The sequence below is a fragment of the Amblyomma mixtum genome, chromosome 10 (assembly GCF_055824585.1).
Source record: "Amblyomma mixtum isolate Tamu chromosome 10, ASM5582458v1, whole genome shotgun sequence".
Classification (NCBI taxonomy): domain Eukaryota; kingdom Metazoa; phylum Arthropoda; class Arachnida; order Ixodida; family Ixodidae; genus Amblyomma; species Amblyomma mixtum.
The window spans coordinates 98,969,771-98,988,121 of record NC_143021.1 but is presented as its reverse complement, the minus strand read 5'-3'; the positions used below and the strand labels follow the sequence as shown (position 1 = coordinate 98,988,121).

General features: G+C 46.8%; 1 protein-coding gene across 1 annotated transcript; it reads left to right on the top strand.

The window, feature by feature from the left end:
- On the top strand, positions 1–3,866 carry LOC149326513 (uncharacterized). Its single transcript, XM_089562661.1, has 3 exons — positions 1–120; positions 1,477–1,699; positions 3,173–3,866. Exons 1-3 carry the CDS (start codon positions 1–3, stop codon positions 3,289–3,291), a joined length of 462 nt encoding a protein of 153 aa, XP_089418787.1. The 3' UTR covers positions 3,292–3,866.
- Positions 3,867–18,351: the final 14,485 nt, after the last annotated feature.

The window sequence follows — 18,351 nt, the reverse complement described above, 5'->3', positions numbered from 1 at the left end:
ATGCTGAAAAGGCTGCAGAGGGCAGTCAATCAGCTGACATCAGCTGCTGAGGGAGCAAAGCCTTACGAACCTGAAGGGAACACGGTAAGAGTTGTACTCCAAAAAATTGCTGAGTGTATGGTGTGTAGCACTTGTCTATCAACTTCTCAGCACCAGTTTAATTAATGCTTAAACAGAGGGACCCACAACCTATTTTGAAAAGTTCACTAAATAGTAAAGGGAAGTGTGCTACCATTGAGGACACAAATGGTCTGTGCTAACCATGTAATTTTTGCATGTTTAGATTCACATGCACATAAACTGCCATTGCTGGCAATCTGCATGTGGCGCAGCACTAAGATGATTTTTTCGGACCCTGCTTCTTTGATGTAGATAATGAGACATCACAACAACACAGGCTTAAAATTAGTTCCGAACTACCAAATAATAGCGAAATGTTACTTCGCTGCAAAAAACAAGGCAAATAATGACTGTCAGTTACCAAAGTAACGACATGCTTTCGGGTATCAAGAGGAATCGGGCGGGCTAGGTAGTGTTGCGTAGGTGTTGTCTTCATCAACTTCTATGAAGCTTTGTGAAGAACTTAAGCTTGACGGCCTCTATCGAGGTATAAAAACAAGCAAAAAGCTAACTTGGACATGTTTTTCACTGTGACACCTCATAAACTGAACTGGCCCTTGAAGGTAATGATTTTTGAGAGGCATTTGGCAAAGTTGCTCGACGCTTTCTTACAAGCTAAACTAAAACTACTAATCACTGAAAACCAGATTGTGGTAAAATGCTGAGACGTCATAGCAAAGTTAGCATAGCATAAGTTAGCTCTTGTCTCTTTTCTGTCCTGCTTGTCCTGCACTGTCTTGTCACAAATGAATAACCTACATGCCCTAGGTGCTGTCCAGGAGGAGGACATCGAGGCACGACTCCCTGCTTCACGCAACTGCGGGCCCGAACCTTCAGAGGGTGTTGGCCCAAAGCGTGCATTGGTGCCTCAAATGACGTGCCCTTATGCGGTAGCCAATCAAGTTACTTGTTTTGTTTTGCGCTCTTCGTCTGTTTCTACTGGCTCGCTCGTTCACGGCGAAGGTGCAGTCTTTCAGGTTTGACGCCAACGGCTCGTCAAGATAGATAAAAAGATGCTCGTCAAACTGACGGTTAGTTTTTACGGTGTGGGGCAGAGCAGGCAGCTATAAGACACACAAGTTGAAGAGGAAGAACACAGACTGACCCGGCAGAGGAGGAGAGCAGTGTTTACTGGCGTGTTACTACTTTAATTGTGAACATAATAAGAAAAGTTTACCTCAAAAGGGTCACTTCTCTACACAATACTGTCTGCCTCATCACTGTCCTGAAACTGAAATAAGCCATTGCAGGGTCTTCTTAAGGTAGTTTTTGTGTTAGATTTTTCACGTTTTGTACTTCAGCCATGCAGTTATGGTTTGTGTGCATACTCATATGTTGTGGTCTTCTTTATTGCAGCACCGAGATATTGGGGGAGGTGTCACGGTCTCCGAAGCCACTTTAACAAGACTTGAGGAGAGCTACCGTGATGCTCCTTGCAAGTTTGCGAGGGCATTAATAAGGGTAGTGTTCAGCGATGAGGAATTAACAAACAAGACACTTTTTGGCCGGCAGGCAAACAGCCACAAGGACAACCCCGTCAAACCTGCATTGGACCAAAAGAGGGTATCTGCAGTCCTTGGTATGCCACTTTTTTATAACATGAAGTAACCATTATAAGTGATTCTCATGTAGAAAAAAAACAAGGGGAGGAATATTTGCGCATAAGCAGTAAAGCAAGGAAGAGTAAGGTTACTTAGGCTAAATTTCAATTCAGTAAGCACAAACTTTGAGGTTGTGTTGTTAGTCTTCTGCAAAATGCACTGGTGACCAAGTTACCCCTCATTTTCTGTAGGAGGAGGACAGTGATTGGTGCACCATGCTTTCTGCCGCACATTTTGAATGTAGTGCTGGCTATACAGAATCAGCTCTGAGTAAAGATGTCTTGCATATCAATGACCATAATTCTGCTGTGGCCGCGTGTGCCCACATTGCACCTCAAAGCAATTAACACACATCTGTAAACTGCCAAATCTTGTGCTGTGGTTTGCTGCATACATAATGTTGGGCTTTGTTGTTCAACTGCTGAGGAAGTATGTTAATATCTGAAATAGCAGATTTTAAGAAATTTTATTGAAAATAATAAAAGAAAATGATGGCGGTTTAAGTGCAGTCTATGCCTACAGGTTTCCTATTTGCAGCCTTTCGTATCTATTTTTTTCCTTGCATTCTATGCCTTGCTTCCAAGCGTTATTTACATGCCCGGCTCAACTGTACCACTTTTTGCTCACATTGAGACATCATTTAGCTGGCTGCTTTTTCTTCTGTGCTGCATACAGCTCTTTCTCTCGCTAAATATCATCCGACCAACTCTGTTATTGCATTTAAAGTCAACACTCTCGCTCACTCTATAGTTTTATGCGCCTGGATCTTCATGGTTTGTTGTTACCATTACACTGCTGCATTCTTCACCTAATGTTTCACCTTGAGGCGAGTGGATAGGCCTTATTATGGTCTACGCAGTGTTTTCCTAAGTGGTCGGACGTTCGCGTTGATATTGTTCATTGCTACAAATGAATGTGGTAAGGAGTTAGGAAAAAATCTTGCTGCTGTAAATATCTTACATGCCTGCTTCTGGTGGGCATTACATTGCACTCGCCACAGGATACTAAAAATGACCTAGCTGGATGCAACTAGGTTATTTTTTCATGAACAGGAAAGCTTCGGTGTGTGGCGCAACCTGCAATGTCTTGCTGCCCTTTCACATGCATTGTTGCCGCCGCAAACTGGAGTGAACCCGTTGTTCTTAGTGCAGAATCCCGGCAAGTAGTTAGAATCCCGTGTAGAATCCCGGCATGATGTCAGCAGCACTAGCAAGTCTTACCGCACTGACCGGCATTATATTGACTGCAATATGGCACAGTGGATTCCAGTTCATCTGAATTCCATTTCATCTTGGCTGACTGACCAATATTCAGGAAACAGTACAAGCAGCATGACCTCTTTGTTTTGCCAGTATATGGCAAGACATTGCTTCTCATATTGTTTCGGGGTTGTACTTCTCCAGATATGTCCCTAAATAATGTCTCTAACATTCATTTCCATTCTTTTACAGAATACACATGCTGCAAGTTTAGGTGCGCAGACCTAAAAGTGAAGAGAAGTCTAGGCTCCATGTTGCAAAAAATGGGAACCAAGAGTGACAGCTCTTCCAAGGAGTCATATGGCGAGTAAGGATCCCTACTGCTTCATCGTCCATTGTGCTGTGATGGGCATGCTGACAGAGTGAGTGGAAACAAAAATAAAACGCACAAGTTAAGCCAAAGCTTTTCATTACCGTATTTACCCACATAATTTGCGCACTTTTTATTCAGAAATTGGGGCTCCATGAAGTGGGTGCACAAATTACGGTGGGATATCGCGAGCGCGACTTAAAAAACAAACCACAAAGGTCACAACGCGCAATATAGGTATGGTGTATTGCTGCGTATACGTCAGCACCCGGAACCACACCCCACGCTGGTCAGCCCCCGAAAAGAGTTCATTCTAAACGAAAGGCCGCGCACCCCCTCTCCTTCCTTTGCGGGATGGCATGAAGGTGCATGCACAAAGCTCAATAAGACACTAAAACAGCGTCATCGCTTGCGGCCCAGCCAATTGTTCGGTAGTTCAGGATTCCGTAAGTTTGCTTTCGTAACTTCGTTCGGGAAAGCAGCTGCAAATCAATAATCACACCATACACAATATGTGCAACCAGCCGACAGTACCGTGCGAGCATCGACCAAACTGCTTGTCAGCTTCTTATCACGGTGCAGAGCGGCGAAGCGAGCGAGAATAGCCACGCGCACAAGTTTGTCGACACAATGTTTGTCATCTTGTGCGTTTGGCAAACTTGGCAACTTGGCAAACTTGGCAAACTTGTTTGGCAAAATGTTTGGCAAACTTGTGCGCGCGCAGTTATTCTCACTGGCTTCGCGCCATGATAAGGCGCCAAAAAGCAGTTTCAAACTTGCCATATAGTTGATATCGCATCGCAATACACTACCGAACAACAAAACACAAGCCATCAGAGCCACCCAGAAAAACCACAGTAGGTCGTGAGCCAAACAAACCGCGATGTCGGCTCTTCTGTCACCTGCCGATGTGTTTCTTTTTCCACTAACTTCGTGTTTCACAGTGCCTGTCACAGCACAATGAATGATGAAGCTCTATACACCAAGGCCTCTGCTTTGTTCCTTACTCACTACTTCATTCCTTGGAAGAGATTTGTAAGGTGCAAACAATGAGACGAAGAAATAAAAAATCCTTGTGTCTTATTGCGCTGCCTGTGTGCATGCATGCCAGCTCCCGATAGGTGGGCTGCACAGATTCTCTCAAATGTCTGCTTATGTGCTGCATCCTGTGACCACAGTCTCTACAGACTTTCTGCAGACAAGCTGCATCCTGCGGCCACACAAGCTCAGCAGACTTTCTGCTGAAAGCGTGTACCAATTGACCGCTGGGAGGTGACAGGGGGTGACAGAAAGTCTGTCACCAGTCTTCACATATTCTGCATCCTTAGTGAATTAAGGTCTACAAGATTTCTGCAGAAATACTGCAATTTTTTTTGTAAGGGATTGCTCTACACAAGAGGCCGCTTGCTGTAGCCTTTCTTCCTTCTCTCCGAGACAGCCCGTGTTTGTCCAGACTGTTATATCGTCAGCATACATTGCATGCCTGATGCCTTCGATGTTCTCTAGTTTTCGAGCTAGGCCTATCATAGCTATGTTGAAGAGTAGGGGTGAGATAACTGACCCTTGGGGTGTTCCCTTGTTTGGAGTGCGAATTTTGTCCGATCGAAGGTCTCCTATGCCGATGGTGGCAGTTCTATCGGACAGGAAGGCTTTGACGAAGCCGTGGATTCTGCGTCCGCAATGCAGGTTGTCTAGGCCCGTAAGGATAGCTTCGTGGCTGACGTTATCGAATACCCCCTTGATGTCCAGGACCATTATGACATTTTCTCCCGTCCGAGGTACGTTTCGCAGGACATCTTGTATTTGGAGGAGAACGTCCTGCGTCGAGAGCTTCGCTCTGAAGCCGAACATGGTATGGGGTACACAGTCGTTATCTTCCATGTAATTTTGAAGTCTTAAAGTTACATCCCGTTCGTAAAGCTTGCCAAGGCACGACGTGAGTGATATGGGCCTGAGGTTTTCAATTTGTAGGTTTTTACCAGGTTTAGGTATCATTATTACTTCGGCGTGTTTCCAATCTTCGGGAACCGTCTCCGCCTCCCAATGTTTGTTAAGAAAGCTGACGAGCTCTTCTATGAGGTCGGCGCTCAGGTTGCGGATTAGGGCGTTGTCGATTCTGTCCGCTCCGGCTGCCGTGTTTCTGGTGGTGTTTCTTATGGCCGCGTAAACCTCTTCCACAGTTATGGGGCGGTCGAGGTTCTCGTTTTCGGCTCCTCGATACGTTCCTTGGTATCGCGGGGGATTTTGATCGCCAAAACATTTTTCTCGTGCCTTCTCCAGTAGGGCGATGTCTGATCCCTCGAAAGAGTGGATGAATCTGTGGATGGCTTTATTGTTTTCTGATTTTATTTTGGTCGGATCGATCAGTGCTCTTAAGAGATTCCAGGTTCTGGCTGTGCCTAGAGGTCCCCTAAGCGAGTCGCTGACTTGTTCCCAATTTTGTTTCGCGAGTTGCATCGCGTATTCTTCCGCCTTCGCCGTAATTTCTGCTATCTTTAGTTTAAGTTTCCTGTTGTGTTTTTGCTTCCGCCATCTTTTGGTGAGACTGCGTCTCGCTTCCCATAGCCTGAGGAGGTGGGCGTCTACTTCAGGCGTTGCTGTCGTTCTCCTTAGACTTTTTGTGCATCGTTGTGGCGTTTCTCTCAGCATGCCGTTCCATTCCTCCAGTGATTGGATACCGCCTTCAGATTTGTTGCAAGCCCCGCGAAACGCGTTCCAGTCAGTGATTTTCGCCTGTCCAATCTGGCGTCTTATGGAGTTGGATGCTATTCTTGTCCGGAGGATAAAGTGATCGCTGCCTAGATTTTCCATCATGTTTTCCCACTGTGACTCCCTGCTCTTCCTTACGAAAATGAGGTCCGGGCATGTGTCCGTGCTCACGCTATTCCCGATTCTCGTGGGGGTCGCAGGATCTGTGATTACACTGCAGCCAAAGTATTCCGCTACTTCCACTAATGTTCTTCCCTTGATGTCTTGTTTCTGGTATCCCCAACTCCTGTCCATAGCGTTGAAATCTCCTGCGATGATGAGCGCATTTTCTTTGGCCAGCTTGTGCGCTCCATAAAACAGTTCGAAGAGTTTGGCTTTTCTTTGTCTCGGCGGGCTGTACACATTCAGTAAGGACGTGCTGCGTCCCTTTCGCTTCTCCGGAATGAGTTCAACAAGCGCGTGTTCAATGTCGGTATCGGTGCCGGTGTCGGTGTCGGTGTCGGTGCCTGATGGCGGTAATGGTTTTGCTGACTACGACGGCCGCTTTACCTTCGTTTTGACTCTCGTAAACCTCGTACCCTTGTAAGGTCGGCTTGATTCGAGTCTCTTGGAGCGCAATTACATCAGGAGGTGTGAGTTGTGTGTTTATATATTGTTTTAAGAGGGCCTGCTTTTTGCGGTAGCCTGTGCAGTTCCATTGCCAATATCTAAATGTTCTTGTTCTTGCCGATAAGTACTGATCATGTTTACGCGTTACTGCTGTTGCCTTGTTCGTTTGCGAAAGCTGTTAGCGCTGGACGGTTGTACGCCCTTTCCCTAATGTTTTCGGTATGTTTTTGTTTTCTAAAAGCGCTTCTGATCTCTGAGATCTGCCCTTGGAATTGTACTTGCATCTGTTGCATTTGCGACTGGATTTGCTGCATCATATCCTGCATCATCTGCTGCATCATCTGTTGCATTCGTGTTTCAAGGTCTCCTTCGTTCGATGCCTGTGGTTGTCGTTTTGGAAGGGCTCTAGTCGTGTCGAGTTCCCGCTGTTGTTCCTTCAGTGTTTTTGTGAGTTCCTTAACTTTGCGTTCGAGCTCGTTTTGTTTGAGTCGAGCGAGTTCTAGCTCGCGTCTGAGGGCATCGCTGTTCGCGTCCTTCGGTTCTGTGACGCGACTGTCTTTGTTGTTTGTGTTGTTTATGTAACTACCCTTTCCTACCGAGTGCGAAGCAGTGGTAGCAGCCCAGCTCACCTTGCTGCCGCTTGTCTGGGAAGGCTTCTTCTTTTTCTTTTTCTCTTGCTTCTCCCCCTCCTGTGGGCCGGCTGGTGGTAGAGGCGGGAAGGAGTTGGACCTCGATCGGCTCCTCGATGTCTCTCCCTCTGAGCTGAGCCATCGCTTGGGTGGTCGCCCGCGTTGGTCGCTCCGTCCTCTTCCTCCTGTGGGTTTTGGCCTCGCTTTTTTCAATCTCTCTCGGCACTCCTTGGATCCGGTCCGGTGTGCCTCGCCACAGATTATGCACTTGGGCGCGCACTCGTGGTCGTCGGGCGGGTTCGAAATTCCGCACAGTCCGCACACAATAATGTTCGGTGTGGGGCACACGTCGGAGCGGTGTCCTTGCTGGAAGCAGACGTAACACACTTGCCTAGTGGGGCGGTACTGGTAGCATGGTACTTCTCCTCCGTAATAAATGACAAATTTCGGCAAGACAGGGCCGTCGAACGTGAGCACCGCCGTCTTGGATTTTCCGAGCATCCTTGCATGAAGTATGCTGACTCCTTGAGTTCTGACTCGTAAGTGTGCTTTGAGTTCTTCAGTAGAGGTACCTGGGTCTACACCGTGGATAACGCCGCGCAGGACGTCTTCCGGTGCCGCCACGTAAGCGTTTACATCATAAGTCTTTCCGTCGAATTTGAGACGGGTAATGTGCCGCACTAGCTGAGCCGCTTGCTCGTGCGGGGTGCTAACGATAATGATATTGGATCCGGTGCGAAGCCTTACAAGTAGGTCCTCGTCCTTGCATTGCTGGCCGCACGCCATGACAATGGCGCGCGGCTCTGCACTCTGCACTCTGCACTCTGCACTTTGCACTTTGCACTTTGCACTCTTGCACTCTTGCACTCTTGCACTCTTGCACTCTTGCACTCTGCGCTCTGCACTCTGCGCTCTGCACTCTGCGCTCTGCCGTGAATGTGTACCTTGAGGAGCATATTTGCCGAACACGGTACATATGTACTATCGCGCTCAATATGAGTTGCAACGCGCGGTCATCGACCGGAGCTCATTCCGTGGTGTGTCTTCTCCAAACAGCCGCTCGGAATTCTGGGAGAAACTGCTGTTCCAGGAAACAACAGCACCCCCGTTCAGGAAAAAGCCTGCAGTAATTGAAATTCATTCTTTTACCTGCGACATACTACCGCATCGCAACAGCTCACGATAAGTTCCCTATAAATTTTCTGTTAGTGGCCAAATTAAACAGCAAGAGACAAATTATTTGATACTGAATTCTATTTTCTGCATTTGATTGAATTACGCGATCACGTTTTATTGCAGCGAAACCTTTTTCAATCCGATCTTCATGCATATCAAACAAAAAGATTTTCGTAGCGCTCTAAAGCTATGACTGTCATGAGTTTGCATGAGGTATTACTAGTCATTCTCTTCACATGACCATGCTGGTGTATAGCGAATTGTTTTTTTACCTAGGCCTAGGAATGACTCATATCAAACAAAATGGTTTTTGTAGTCCTGCTCGGCTATCACAATAGTGACGCCCCTTGGCCTAGTCACTAGCAAGCACAGTGCATTATCATTCTACCCAGGCATGCATGTTGCATATCAAACGGAACGTGCCTTAAATCTTTGTTCAGCTAACGGGAGGACGAGATCGCACGATGACATCGCGTGATTACGGTCACGTGACCATGTTCGAGTGTAGTGAACTCTTTTTGTACCCAGGCATGATGCACATCAAACGAAATGGTTTTCCAAGCCCCGCTCGGCTGTCAGTATACGAAGGCCACATGACCAAGTCACGAGTGACTAAAGTCACGTGACAACTTTCGAGCGCGGGTAATTATTTTTCTGCCAAGGCATGTTGCATATCAAACGACTCAGGTCTTGAAGCTCTCTTCGGCCATCACCATTACGAGCTCCCATGATGAAATCACTAGTGATTTCCGTCACGTGACAATGTTCTAGAGTAGTGAACTCTCTTTGTACCCCGGCATGATGCACATCAAACGAAATGATTTTCTTTTCCAAGCCCTGCTCGGCTGTCAGTATACGAAGGCCACATGACGAAGTCACGAGTGACTATAGTCACGTGACCACAATCGAGCACGGGGTATTATTTTTCTGCCCAGCCATGTTGCATATCAAACGACTCGGCTCTTGAAGCTCTCTCCGGCGATCAGCTTGAGGAGTTCCCATGATGAAATCACTAGTGATTCGGGTCAGGTGACTACGTTCAAGAGTAGTGAACTCTCTTTGTACCCCGGCATGATGCACATCAAACGAAATGGTTTTCCAAGCCCTGCTCGGCTGTCAATATATGAAGGCCACATGACCAAGTCACTAGTGACTAAAGTCACGCGACCACTTTCGAGCACAGGGTATTATTTTTCTGCCCAGCCATGTTGCATATCAAACGACTCGGCTCTTGAAGCTCTCTTCGGCGATCAGCATGACGAGTTCCCATGATGAAATCACTAGTGATTCGGGTCAGGTGACTACGTTCAAGATTAGTGAACTCTCTTTGTACCCGGCATGATGCACATCAAACGAAATGGTTTTCCAAGCCCTGCTCGGCTGTCAATATATGAAGGCCACATGACCAATTCACTAGTGACTAAAGTCACGCGACCACTTTCGAGCACAGGGTATTATTTTTCGGCCGAGCCATGTTGCAAATCAAACGACTCGGCTCTTGAAGCTCTCTTCGGCGATCAGCATGACGAGTTCCCATGATGAAATCACTAGTGATTCGGGTCAGGTGACTACGTTCAAGAGTAGTGAACTCTCTTTGTACCCCGGCATGATGCACATCAAACGAAATGATTTTCCAAGCCCTGCTCGGCTGTCAATATACGAAGGCCACATGACCAAGTCACTAGTGACTAAAGTCACGCGACCACTTTCGAGCACAGGGTATTATTTTTCGGCCGAGCCATGTTGCATATCAAACGACTCGGCTCTTGAAGCTCTCTTCGGCGATCAGCATGACGAGTTCCCATGATGAAATCACTAGTGATTCGGGTCAGGTGACTAGGTTCAAGAGTGGTGAACTCTTTTTGTACCCCCGCATGATGCACATCAAACGAAATGGTTTTCCAAGCCCTGCTCGGCTGTCAATATATGAAGGCCACATGACCAAGTCACTAGTGACTAAAGTCCCGCGACCACTTTCGAGCACAAGGTATTATTTTTCGGCCGAGCCATGTTGCATATCAAACGACTCGGCTCTTGAAGCTCTCTTCGGCGATCAGCATGACGAGTTCCCATGATGAAATCACTAGTGATTCGGGTCAGGTGACTACGTTCAAGAGTAGTGAACTCTCTTTGTACCCCGGCATGATGCACATCAAACGAAATGGTTTTCCAAGCCCTGCTCGGCTGTCAATATATGAAGGCCACATGACCAAGTCACTAGTGACTAAAGTCACGCGACCACTTTCGAGCACAGGGTATTATTTTTGGCCGAGCCATGTTGCATATCAAACGACTCGGCTCTTGAAGCTCTCTTCAGCCATCAGCATGACGAGTTTCCATGATGAAATCACAAGTGATTTCTGTCACGTGATCCGTTCGGGAGTAGTGTACTCTCTTTGTACCCAGGCATGATGCACATCAAACGAAGTGGTTTTTCAAGCCCTGCGCGGCTGTCAATATAAGAAAGCCCTATTATGACCAAGTCACTAGTGACTAAAGTCACGTGACCATTTTCAAGCACAGGGTATTATATTTCTGACCAGGCATGTTGCATATCAAACGACTCAGGTCTTGAAGCTCTCTTCATCCATCAACATGATGAGTTCCCATGATGAAATCACTAGGGATTTCTGTCACGTGACAATGTTCTAGAGCGGTGAACTCTTTGTACCCCGGCATGATCCACATCAAACGAAATGATTTTCCAAGCCCTGCTCGGCTGTCAGTATACGAAGGCCACATGACCAAGTTACGAGTGACTAAAGTCACGTGACCACGCTCGAACACAGGGTATTATTTTTCTGCCCAGGCATGTTGCATATCAAACGACTCATGTCTTGAAGGTCTCTTCGGCCATCAGCATGACGAGCTCCCATGATGAAATCACTAGTGATTCAGGTCAGGTGACTACGTTCAAGAGTAGTGAACTCTCTTTGTACCCCGGCATGATGCACATCAAACGAAATGGTTTTCCAAGCCCTGCTCGGCTGTCAATATATGAAGGCCACATGACCAAGTCACTAGTTTGGTTTATGGTTTATGGGGTTTTAACGTCCCAAAGCGACTGGGGCTATGAGAGACGCCGTAGTGAAGGGCTCCGGAAATTTCGACCACCTGGGGTTCTTTAACGTGCACTGACATCGCACAGTACACGGGCCTCTAGAATTTCTCCTCCAAAGAAATTCCAGCCGCCGCGGCCGGGATCGAACCCGCGTCTTTTGGGACAGCAGCCGAGCACCATAGCCACTGAGCCACCGCGGCGGCTAAGTCACTAGTGACTAAAGTCACGCGACCACTTTCGAGCACAGGGTATTATTTTTCGGCCGAGCCATGTTGCATATCAAACGACTCGGCTCTTGAAGCTCTCTTCGGCGATCAGCATGACGAGTTCCCATGATGAAATCACTAGTGATTCGGGTCAGGTGACTACGTTCAAGAGTAGTGAACTCTCTTTGTACCCCGGCATGATAAGCATCAAACGAAATGATTTTCCAAGCACTGCTCGGCTGTCAGTATACGAAGCCCACATGACCAAGTCACTAGTGACTAAAGTCACGCGACCACTTTCGAGCACAGGGTATTATTTTTCGGCCGAGCCATGTTGCATATCAAACGACTCGGCTCTTGAAGCTCTCTTCGGCGATCAGCATGACGAGTTCCCATGATGAAATCACTAGTGATTTCCGTCACGTGACAATGTTCTAGAGTAGTGAACTCTCTTTGTACCCCGGCATGATGCACATCAAACGAAATGATTTTCTTTTCCAAGCCCTGCTCGGCTGTCAGTATACGAAGGCCACATGACGAAGTCACGAGTGACTATAGTCACGTGACCACACTCGAGCACGGGGTATTATTTTTCTGCCCAGCCATGTTGCATATCAAACAACTCGGCTCTTGAAGCTCTCTTCGGCGATCAGCATTACGAGTTCCCATGATGAAATCACTAGTGATTCGGGTCAGGTGACTACGTTCAAGAGTAGTGAACTCTCTTTGTACCCCGGCATGATGCACATCAAACGAAATGGTTTTCCATGCCCTGCTCGGCTGTCAATATATGAAGGCCACATGACCAAGTCACTAGTGACTAAAGTCACGCGACCACTTTCGAGCACAGGGTATTATTTTTCTGCCCAGCCATGTTGCATGTCAAACGACTCGGCTCTTGAAGCTCTCTTCGGCGATCAGCATGACGAGTTCTCATGATGAAATCACTAGTGATTCAGGTCAGGTGACTACGTTCAAGATTAGTGAACTCTCTTTGTACCCTGGCATGATGCACATCAAACGAAATGGTTTTCCAAGCCCTGCTCGGCTGTCAATATATGAAGGCCACTGACCAATTCACTAGTGACTAAAGTCACGCGACCACTTTCGAGCACAGGGTATTATTTTTCGGCCGAGCCATGTTGCAAATCAAACGACTCGGCTCTTGAAGCTCTCTTCGGCGATCAGCATGACGAGTTCCCATGATGAAATCACTAGTGATTCGGGTCAGGTGACTACGTTCAAGAGTAGTGAACTCTCTTTGTACCCCGGCATGATGCACATCAAACGAAATGATTTTCCAAGCCCTGCTCGGCTGTCAATATACGAAGGCCACATGACCAAGTCACTAGTGACTAAAGTCACGCGACCACTTTCGAGCACAGGGTATTATTTTTCGGCCGAGCCATGTTGCATATCAAACGACTCGGCTCTTGAAGCTCTCTTCGGCGATCAGCATGACGAGTTCCCATGATGAAATCACTAGTGATTCGGGTCAGGTGACTACGTTCAAGAGTGGTGAACTCTCTTTGTACCCCCGCATGATGCACATCAAACGAAATGGTTTTCCAAGCCCTGCTCGGCTGTCAATATATGAAGGCCACATGACCAAGTCACTAGTGACTAAAGTCCCGCGACCACTTTCGAGCACAGGGTATTATTTTTCGGCCGAGCCATGTTGCATATCAAACGACTCGGCTCTTGAAGCTCTCTTCGGCGATCAGCATGACGAGTTCCCAAGATGAAATCACTAGTGATTCGGGTCACGTGACTACGTTCAAGAGTAGTGAACTCTCTGTACCCCGGCATGATGCACATCAAACGAAATGGTTTTCCAAGCCCTGCTCGGCTGTCAATATATGAATGCCACATGACCAAGTCACTAGTGACTAAAGTCACGCGACCACTTTCGAGCACAGGGTATTATTTTTCGGCCGAGCCATGTTGTATATCAAACGACTCGGCTCTTGAAGCTCTCTTCAGCCATCAGCATGACGAGTTTCCATGATGAAATCACTAGTGATTTCTGTCACGTGATCCGTTCGGGAGTAGTGAACTCTCTGTGTACCCAGGCATGATGCACATCAAACGAAATGGTTTTTCAAGCCCTGCGCGGCTGTCAATATAAGAAAGCCCTATGACCAAGACACTAGTGACTAAAGTCACGTGACCATTTTCAAGCACAGGGTATTATATTTCTGACCAGGCATGTTGCATATCAAACGACTCAGGTCTTGAAGCTCTCTTCATCCATCAACATGATGAGTTCCCATGATGAAATCACTAGGGATTTCTGTCACGTGACAATGTTCTAGAGCGGTGAACTCTTTGTACCCCGGCATGATCCACATCAAACGAAATGATTTTCCAAGCCCTGCTCGGCTGTCAGTATACGAAGGCCACATGACGAAGTCACGAGTGACTATAGTCACGTGACCACACTCGAGCACGGGGTATTATTTTTCTGCCCAGCCATGTTGCATATCAAACAACTCGGCTCTTGAAGCTCTCTTCGGCGATCAGCATGACGAGTTCCCATGATGAAATCACTAGTGATTCGGGTCAGGTGACTTCGTTCAAGAGTAGTGAACTCTCTTTGTACCCCGGCATGATGCACATCAAACGAAATGGTTTTCCAAGCCCTGCTCGGCTGTCAATATATGAAGGCCACATGACCAAGTCACTAGTGACTAGAGTCACGCGACCGCTTTCGAGAACAGGGTATTATTTTTCTGCCCAGCCATGTTGCATATCAAACGACTCGGCTCTTGAAGCTCTCTTCGGCGATCAGCATGACGAGTTCCCATGATGAAATCACTAGTGATTCGGGTCAGGTGACTACGTTCAAGAGTAGTGAACTCTCTTTGTACCCCGGCATGATGCACATCAAACGAAATGATTTTCCAAGCCCTGCTCGGCTGTCAATATACGAAGGCCACATGACCAAGTCACTAGTGACTAAAGTCCCGCGACCACTTTCGAGCACAGGGTATTATTTTTCGGCCGAGCCATGTTGCATATCAAACGACTCGGCTCTTGAAGCTCTCTTCGGCGATCAGCATGACGAGTTCCCAAGATGAAATCACTAGTGATTCGGGTCAGGTGACCACGTTCAAGAGTAGTGAACTCTCTTTGTACCCCGGCATGATGCACATCAAACGAAATGGTTTTCCAAGCCCTGCTCGGCTGTCAATATATGAATGCCACATGACCAAGTCACTAGTGACTAAAGTCACGCGACCACTTTCGAGCACAGGGTATTATTTTTCGGCCGAGCCATGTTGCATATCAAACGACTCGGCACTTGAAGCTCTCTTCAGCCATCAGCATGACGAGTTTCCATGATGAAATCACTAGTGATTTCTGTCACGTGATTCGTTCGGGAGTAGTGAACTCTCTTTGTACCCAGGCATGATGCACATCAAACGAAATGGTTTTTCAAGCCCTGCGCGGCTGTCAATATAAGAAAGCCCTATGACCAAGTCACTAGTGACTAAAGTCACGTGACCATTTTCAAGCACAGGGTATTATATTTCTGACCAGGCATGTTGCATATCAAACGACTCAGGTCTTGAAGCTCTCTTCATCCATCAACATGATGAGTTCCCATGATGAAATCACTAGGGATTTCTGTCACGTGACAATGTTCTAGAGCGGTGAACTCTTTGTACCCCGGCATGATCCACATCAAACGAAATGATTTTCCTAGCCCTGCTCGGCTGTCAGTATACGAAGGCCACATGACCAAGTTACGAGTGACTAAAGTCACGTGACCACGCTCGAACACAGGGTATTATTTTTCTGCCCAGGCATGTTGCATATCAAACGACTCATGTCTTGAAGGTCTCTTCGGCCATCAGGATGACGAGTTTCGATAATGAAGTCACTAGTGATTCGGGTCACGTATCTACGTTCGAGAGTAGTGAACTCTCTTTGCACCCAGGCATGATGCACATCAAACGAAATGCTTCTCTAAGCCCTGCTCGGCTGTCAGTATACGAAGGCCACATGACCAAGTTACGAGTGACTAAAGTCACGTGGCATCTTTCGAGCGCGGGGAATTATTTTTGTGGCTAGGCATGTTGAATATAAAACGACCCAGGTCTTGAAGCTCTGTTCGGCCATCAGCATGACGAGCTCCCATGATGAAAACACTAGTGATTCAGGTCAGGTGACTACGTTCAAGAGTAGTGAACTCTCTTTGTACCCCGGCATGATGCACATCAAACGAAATGGTTTTCCAAGCCCTGCTTGGCTGTCAGTACACGAAGGCCACATGACCAAGTCACTAGTGACTATATTCACGTGACCACCTTTCAGCACGGGGAATTATATTTCTGCGCAGGCATGTTGCATATCAAGCGAATCAGGTCTTGAAGCTCTTTTTGGCTATTGGAATGAAATCGCTAGTGATTCGGGTCACGTGATTACGTTCGAGTGTAGTGAAGTGTATTTTTAACTAGTCATGATGCATATCAAATAAAATGGTCTTCTAAGCCCTGCACGGCTTTCATTATAATCGGGCCACATAACCACACTCGCTTGTGACTCTTGTCACTTCACCAGGATCAAGGAGTGCAGTGTTTTTGTACCGAGGCGCTCGCATAGCGCACGAAATAGTGTTCGAAGCACTCCTTGGCTGTCACTGTATTGAGCCCAGACGACCTACTTACTAGTGATTAGTGATTACTTAGTAGTGATCAGTAGCTACTTCTAGCCCCGCGGCGGTGGCTCAGTGGTTACGACGCTTGGCTCGGTTTTGATCGCGGGTTCGATCCCGGTAGTGGCGGCCGGATTTCGATGAAGGCGGAATTCTAGATTCCCGTGTACTGTGCAATTTGAGTGCACGTTAAAGTACCAAAGTGGTTGAAATTTCTGGATCAATTCACTGCCGCGTCCCTAATAGCATGCGTTGCTTCTCTTGCTCTCCTCTGATACTCTTCTCTTATTTTCTTATTCTTTTTCGTTCTTCTCTCTGTTGACTTTTCTTATACATTATTCTTTGTATCTTGCGTCTCTCTCTTCTTGTGTCTCTACTTCCTCTTCTCTCTCTTCTTTTTACTGTTCACATGTATTTGATTGGTCTGCGGAGTTCTGCAATGACTACAACAAAAATTCAATTCAATTCTGCGACCACCCCGGTTCCGCTTTCAATGGCTCTCACCGTCAAAATGACCAATCTGCAACTGACACGGTGGCGTGTCAACATTATTTAGTGATCAGGCCATGTGACCTCTTTACGGAGTAACTATATATGCGGCGTTCGCTCGATATGCATGATGCCATGGTAAGACGAGGGCACTATGCTCCTATCTAAGTAAAAACAGTCAAAGTGAAAATACCTTGAGTTTCTCATATTTATCGGTCAACTCACCTTCGAATTCCATTTGGTCGGTATTTATTACTGCCGCGGCGAAGCGGTATCGCGGTCCGAAGGCAAGCACATGCGAGTAACCACTGTAATTAGGCATGATGAGTTAACTAAGTCAATAATCCAATAGTATTTCCAGTCTGGCAGGCATCATATGAGTCCAGAAAAAAAAGTGCACTCTACTAAGACACATCCACGTGTCGCCAGTAACTAATGAGCAGTTCTAGATGGGCTTGCAAAACTGTATCGTTTGATATGCATGCCCGAGCACAAAAATGGTGGACCATCCTCAAACTTGGTCACGTGACGAGGTTCACTGCCAATCAGGACGTGTAAGGCCATTGTAGAAATAGCTGAACAAGACTACAAGATCCATGTCACTTCGTTTGCATCACGCCTATTGAGAATAAAATTGCGGGGCGATCAAGTAACTGACAAGGTGGACCTAGAGTAGTGGTGTAGCTTCCACTGAAGCCCATACATTACAAACATGGAGCTTATGGTGCGGAGCCGCCGCCGTTCTCGATATGAATAGATATGTAAACAGTGACGTTGTAATAAAAACTAATATGTTACGTCATAGCTGCGTGATGGCGAAAAAATAGAACATCGTGTGGTTCGAGGTTCAGCGTGATTACGAGACCAGGACGAAGAAAGAAGACACGAAGAGTGCGGACCACCGACGCTATTTGTAGATACTGAGGGCTCATTGTGTCTTCGTCCTTTTTCGCCACGTGTGTCTCGCTGAATTGCAAGGTGCCAAAGTGCCAATAGGCCCAACTCTTTTTATCATTTCCCGATAGGTACAGTTATATAATTATAGGCATAGTTCTTGTCCCTTGTTTGGGAGTTAATTGTTACTGAGCGCTAGAGTTTGCGAGCAATGGGCTGTCACAAAATTATGGAGTACATCGAATTGAGCTCATGTAAAATTTCTTACCAAAGTCATAATTTATTTGTTCAAAACACGACCACACATGACTAAGAATAAGTTAAATACACTGTAAAGCTGCACAGACCAAACGAAAGAAAATCAAGCGCTCGCAGAAGGCGAAAGCAAGGGAAGGCCTGGGAGACTGGACAAATACGGATAGTGACCTTGCAGCCACAGGAAACGTTCCAGCAAGTACTTGCCCCAGTAGTTTACCTAGGAAGATTTCAATAAAATAGCTTACGTCATGGCAGACTCCTGTTTGTATAATGCACAGACAGAAATAGCATCGAAGCCCTCGAGAGTTTGCAAAGGAAAGAGACCACGACATGATATAAAGCACCCTTTTATCTAATCTGTGATAATTAG